General features: G+C 47.3%; 1 protein-coding gene across 1 annotated transcript; it reads left to right on the top strand.

The window, feature by feature from the left end:
* The first annotated feature begins 466 nt into the window (after window positions 1-466).
* LOC107125920 (nucleoplasmin ATPase-like) lies at window positions 467-6427 on the top strand. The gene is made up of 6 exons (XM_015429386.1): window positions 467-530; window positions 632-717; window positions 2632-2751; window positions 3006-3099; window positions 4773-4948; window positions 6383-6427. Exons 1-6 carry the CDS (start codon window positions 467-469, stop codon window positions 6425-6427), a joined length of 585 nt encoding a protein of 194 aa, XP_015284872.1.
* Window positions 6428-6820: the final 393 nt, after the last annotated feature.

Below are 6820 nucleotides of genomic sequence, written 5' to 3' on the forward strand. Positions count from 1 at the left end.
GACGACCTTGGGCAAACCGTAGTTCTGATATGAGCAGTTCTGTCAAGAGCTCTCTCAGCCCCACCTACCTCACAGGGTGTCTGTTGTGGGGAGGGGAGGGGAGGGGACGGGAAAGGAGTTTGTAAGCCACTCTGAGACACCTTTGGGTAGTGAAGGGCGGGGTATAAATCCAATCTCTTCTTCTCTTCTTCTTCTTAAGAGCCATGAGTCTCTTATTGAATGCAAGCACCAATGGAAGCAAGTACATAGGCTGTGATCATGCGCATGAAATAATCCACTTTCAATGCAGTTTTGAATTGGATTTTGCCAGTTCATACAAGTTCCAGTTGGAAAGTGGATTGAAAGTGGGCTATTTAGTGTGTGTGAATGTATTGGAGCGGAGTTTGAAGTTCCTAGCCGAAAGCATACGGGTGTCTTGAAATGTCTGCCTTTTCCCCTGTGATAGGAAAAAGTCCCTCTGAAAACAATGGCTTTGGAAAGCAGCAACAATGACAGCTGTAGATCAGAGAAACCCATTTCGCTGGTGTGGGGTAAGGAACTTCACCTCTGGGTGTTTGGTTTCCCCTCTGAAATCTAGCAGGGTGGGATGGGAGGGCCAAGGGGCCACCTCTGATATCTGCTTTATGCACAGGGTGTGAGCTAACCAGGGAGACGCCAACCTATACATTTGAAGTCCCAGAGGAGTGGTCCTATGAGCAGCAGTTGGCCTTGAGGACGGTAGGTGTCTTGCTAACCAGTTTGGGTAAGGACTTGAACATAAGAACATAAGAGATGCCAATGTTGGATCAGGCCAAAGGCCCATCCAGTCCAACACTCTGTATCACTCAGTGGCCAGAAATACCAGTGCCATCTGGAGGTCCACCAGTGGGGCCAGGACATTAGAAACCCTCCCACTGTTGACCCCCACCCCCCCAAGCACCAAGAATACAGAGCATCACTTGCCCCAGAGTCCCTATCTATACCTTGTGGCTAATAGCCACTGATGGACCTCTGCTCCATATGCTTATCTAATTCCCTTTTGAAGCCGTCCATGCTTGTAGCTGCCACCACTTCCTGTAGCAGTGAATTCCAAGTGTTAATCACTCTTTGGGTGAAGAAGACTTCGTGGTGCTGGCCGGTCCTGAGCAGGATAGACTCATCACTGTTTTAGTCTGAGAGTCGCTGTTTTGATTTTGCTGGTCTCTCGTGCAACTTGAAACTCTGATTTGAAAAAACAATTCTTCTGTGGATTTTGCACCAATTTTTCCTGTGAAATATATATGCTTCTCAATGTTGGTGCATTAATATGTCGGCACTACAGATGTACAAATGATGTATACTGCACATGCCTATGCTGTGTAACCTGTTGTTTTTTTTAAAACAAACAAACAAACTATACAGCACACATATACAATGCCAGTGACTTTACAAAACTAACACCGAGAAGCAGATACCTGAAACTTTCAACAAATAGAATAAAGGAACAGGGGAACCCTTTCTTACCCCTTGTATCAAATGAGAAAGGTTGATGGTTTCCAAGTAGGGATGCCAGCCTCCAGGTGGGACCTGGAGATCCCCTGGAATTACAGCTCATCTCCAGTCTACAGAGATCAGCTCCTATGGGGAACATGGATGCTTTGGAGGGGGGACTCTATGGCACTTTACCCCACTGAGGTCCCTGTCCTTCCCAGGTTCCATCCCCAAATCTCCAGGAGTTTCTCAAATTGGGTGTGGCAACCCAATCCCCCTTCCCCCACCAGTGGCCAGGGGGGAACTGGCAAACCTATTTCCAACTAGTGTAGCCAATGAAGTGGATGAAGAACACGAGGCTGCCTTCAGGGGACCCTAAAGTACAGCTTTGATTGACAAGGGATTAATAGAAGCACCAAATAAAGGCTTGTGAGAGATGCTCCCACTGTTGTTAATGTGCCCTGCCATGTTGAGCTGGGCTGTGTCTGAAATGAGCTCATGTCCCAAGCTCTGTACCATTGCAAAGGAATCTGTGATGCAGTTTCACTTTTATGTTTGGCCTGACCGGGCTGGAGAGCTGTGATTTAATGGTGGTTGAAGAAAATGAGCTGGGCACATGGAACTAGGCCAAGGATGACAGCAGCAAGGAACAAATTCCTAGGTGGAAAAAGTCCTTGCCTCTTGGTTTAGCAGCTGCCTATGACCTCTTATTAATTTTTAGAGCTTCTAGACAATGGTCCAAGCCTACATCTCAAATGACAACCCATCCTGGGTTAAATTGGAGGTCTGACTCATGTAGAGCTTCCTCACAGTTTGTTATGTATTGAGCCTGAATAGCACCTGGAAACTGGCTGAGCTTGTTCCCCCAGAACAATAGCTGACCAGGATCTTGGAAGTGACCTATAGTATAGTTGTGTAATGTAAATAGCCTATCCTCGGGAGTGGGGTGTGTCAGGGTGTGGTCTTTGCATGCTTTAAAAACAAGGCAGCAAGACCTGGAGTTCAGTTTGTTTCGTGTGCTTGAAATCACTGAATAAACTAGAGCTGATCACTGCAATGCATCCAGAACCCAGTATTTAACACAGTTCTACCAATAGAATGCTACAGATCTGTTCAAAAATGTTTCTGGTGTTGCTAGACTTGTTCTGAGGCCTTGACTGATCTCCCCCCCCCCTCTCTAAGATCTGCCTAGGGGAGAAAGCCAAAGATGAATTTAATGTTGTGGAGGTTGTACCCCAAAAGGACAGCAAGGAATCTGCTCCAGTATGCATAGCAAACTTGAAACTTTCAGTTCTCCCAATGGTGAGTGCCTTGTTTGGGCTGTGACAGCTCTCTTTGCCAGAAATTCTTCTAGCTAGCTACTCAAGCTTTCCAAAGAAATCTGCCTGGAGTGCCAGTCTAGATGGTCCCTTAGTGTTCTCCGACATATCCCCCAGTGGAGTTTAGCTTTTGAGGAAATGAGCCTGTTAACACTTTAAGTTGGCATGACAGTTGTTAACTATGTGGGGCATCCTATTCATAGCACACCTCATAATTTAAACTTGCCTATTTTCTAGATTGCCACACCAGGACTTGATCTAACTCCACCTGTCACATTCAGACTAAAGTCGGGGAGCGGGCCAGTCTATCTTGCTGGACAGCACATGACAGGTAAATGCTATGTTGTGTAGACTGCAGTGATCTAAAGTTGATCAAGGGATGCACTGTGTGTGCCTAGTGCCATCTAAAAAGGTAAAGGTTGGCAGGAGCTGGAACTAGAGACAGGAGCTCACTCCATCATGCAGCACACTCGGGTCTGGAACTGCTGAACTACCAACCTTCCACAGCCTGCAGTTCAGCATCTTAATCACTTGAGCCACCGCATCTCCATCTAGCAGAGCCATCTAGCTGCAGCCAATTTATGGCAATCCCATAGGATTTTCAAAGCAAGAGACAACAGAGGTGGTTTTTCGTGGCCTGCCTCTGCATAGTGACCCCGGACTTCCATGGAGGTCTCCCATCCAAGTAACTGATAATTGCAGGGTCGCTGGCCAAAGACTCTGATAACTTTTTCATGTCACTTATGAATGCCCTTGATGCTTCAGAGTGTTCCAGGGATTATGTTGGGACATCCTAGGGAAACAGATGGCAGGAACAGTTTAAGATTTATCGACCTGAATGGCCACCAGCTTTGGCTAGGTAGGAGGAGCCCCTGCAGTTTGTCCATCTGATGATTAGTGGCGGCCATACAGGGGGTGCCCCACTCTGGACTCCATGCTGAGGAATCTCGGACGCTGCACTTAATCTAATGCTTCTCTATGGATTTAAGCAAGTTCCAGACTTCATTTTGGAAGAACAGTCAGGTAACGGGCATGGGGCGACTGCAGAACCGTTGCCTGGAACTGGAGGTGAAGGGCTTGGATTGAGATGAAGGCAGGAACTAAGGCTGGTGTCCTCGGAGCTGGGAAGACTACATGATGCTTTGAAGCAAGCCGCATCATAGGGTTCCCAGCCTCCCTAGTAGAGGCGGGGATCTCCCACTGCCGGGCCCTACCACTCAGTTGCCGATCAGCTGGTTGGCAGGGGGAACTTACTCCAAGAAAGAGGGAGGCTCTAGTGATGTGCTCTACTGATGTGCAGCAATGTGCCTACGTCACTGCTCACGTGACCTGAAAGTGACGCCATCACATCAGGTGTGTCCGGGCACTGCTCTGGTATTTGGGCAAAAACTGTAGGGTAGAAGCCAAATTTACCATAGAGTTTTTACCCAAATACCAGAATGTCACCCACTGGCAGTGATGTGGGCATGTTGCAGCACATTGGCAGAGCCTCCCTTCTGCTCCCACTAAGTCCCCCTCCCCAATCCCCCACCGGGAATGGCACCGGGAATCAGGAATGGCAGCTCTGGGCTGGGGAACAGTCTGAAAACTGAATTCTCTGCCACAGATGACAACTCTAGACAGATTTCCCCAAGCCAGATGAAATGATGGGAGTTCGTGTGCCAGGCACGTGGGGTTCAGTTTTGAGTCCTGCTATTTTGGCTGGCTTGCAATGTTCCCTCTAAGCTGTGGAGTCTTGTGAGCAAAAATTCTACTTTCTGAGCTCCTGGCATTAAAATTGTGAGCGAGCGATTTGGGTACTGCATTAGTTAGTTTGCTCTGGAGCCATCCTTCCTGAGCTAAGACAAAAATGGGTGAGCCGGAGGCTAAAAAACTGTGGGCTAGCTCACACTAACTCAGCTTAGAGGGAACACTGCTGGATTGATCATGTGCTAAAGGCCCACTGAAACCTAAAGTGCATGTTACTATCTTGATAGCTTCATGTGCCATATTTCCTGTTCGCAGCTGTCAGTGCATGGAATGAGAGTGAGGAGGAGGAGGAAGAAGAGTCCTTGGAAGATGAAGATATGGAGGAAAGTTCCAAGGAAGAGTCTCCAGTGAAGCCCATCAAGGCTCCAGCCTCCAAGCGTTCTTCTGCATCCAAGAAGGAGACAGAACTAGCTGCTCAGGAGCAATCTCAGGTAAAGCTACATTTGTGAGGAAAAAGAGGCTTCGTCTGTAGATGACCCTGGAATGAAGAACTAGTGAAAGACATGGACCTTGTCTGTTGTGGGCTGATTTGCCCAGAACACTTAACATGATTTTTGGTGCAGCACAACTTTAGATAAGGGGTCTGCCAATTAAATAGCATTATGCCTTAATTGTAAAATACTGGTGGATATTTGGGGAAAGGAATTCTAGCTTAGATGGGTGTTGGTTTGATTCAGCAAGGCTACTTGGTCATATGGGACTGGGAGAGTCTTAGAAAACCGATCTTCTGGGAATGAAGGGCACTTGAGACTTGGACAAAATCCTCAGAATAAAACTTGAAGAAGGTTCTTGAACAGAGTATTTTGTGAGCTGCCTCAACCAGGTTTCTGGAGAGGTGGCATAAAAATGTTTTAAATAAAGTCTCAGCACCTTGCTGAAGGAAAACTTCCTTGAGGCAAAACCATGATGGTTATACTGGCGTAGAACCCTGTGTGTCAGGAGTTCCCAGCATCAGCCCATGGGCACCAGGGGGCCTGCCAGGTGTTTCTAAAAAGTAGGTGGGGCCCAATAGGGCTTTTGACCCGCAAGGCTTCTGATTGATTGTGCAGATTTTTAAAAATGTGACTTTAGCAGTCGTTGCCACCACAGCACACAGATCTTCACTCTATGCCTGAAGGTAAACTGTGACAGCTAGGCTTGCCAAGTCCCCTCAGGGGGCAGGTAAACCCCCACCCGAGAGGCCCGTTACCCGACGCCAGCAAATCGGGCCCCGGAGGGAACTCCACCTCCTTCCGGCACACGTCCTCAGCATGATGATGTCACCCAGAGGTGACATCATCACGCTGGCCACGTTGGGGGCGGCACGCTCTATGATTTGAGGGCGACGGTAAGTAATTTTGGACTTGGCAACCCTAGTGACAGCCATTTTGTGTCTGGTTCTGCCTCCTGTGGCAGCCATTTTGTGACTGTTCCCACCACACTGTTTCAGAATTTGAAAGGTGCTTGCAGGCTCAAAAAGGTTGGGGGTCCCCGCTCTATAATTTTAGGTGTGCCCTAAGCTGTTTTCTCTCCCACTTCAGAACAGCTTGCTGTCTTTGGCACTCTTATATGGACTTCTGCTGGAAACAAGTCTGTCAATAAGCACCCTGAACCATCTTAGAATTTGCTTTTCGTTGCATACCAAGTAACGCAAGAGGATCCGGTTACTTAATATAGCTTTGCTCTAGGCTCCTATTCAGAGCCATAAATTAATTGGGTGCAAAGGTAAACCCAAGACCTTGCTGCTCCCACCCCCAGTTTGACTGTAGGATTCAACTGATGAACCTCATAGCCTTTTGCTGTGTATGCCTACCTTTCGCGGTGCTCCTAAAATATTTTCTTGGGCCTTGTATCTGTATCCATTAAAGTGTTTTGTCTTTATACAGCCAAAAGCAGCCGGCAGAGGGAGGAAGCCAGCAGCTAAGAAATAGATTAACATCCAGCAAGGTAAGGATGCTGTGTATATATCCATTCTATGCTCTTTTGAGACTTTCAGCATCATGGCATGAAGGGGTACCCAGAAGACAGCACTGTATCCCACAGAGGAGATTTGAAGCCTTATTACCAGATCTTCTCAGAATTGAATACAATGCATATCTCAGGATAAAGCAGTGACAGCTATAGAATATTGTCTACTAGCCTGATACCCGTGCTTCGCTACGGTATTTAAGTTCCGTAAATCCGGTTATAATACTGATGATGTGAAATTTGAAATGTGACATGTGTTTTCGGAATTCTAACGGAGAAGATTGTAGTGTAAGAAGTGAAGTCAGACATACTCTCATACTTCTCTACTGAAGGACCTCTCTCGAGGCCACATTGGG

This window comes from Gekko japonicus, unplaced genomic scaffold, assembly GCF_001447785.1.
Source record: "Gekko japonicus isolate JY-2015 unplaced genomic scaffold, Gekko_japonicus_V1.1 scaffold67, whole genome shotgun sequence".
Classification (NCBI taxonomy): Eukaryota; Metazoa; Chordata; class Lepidosauria; order Squamata; family Gekkonidae; genus Gekko; species Gekko japonicus.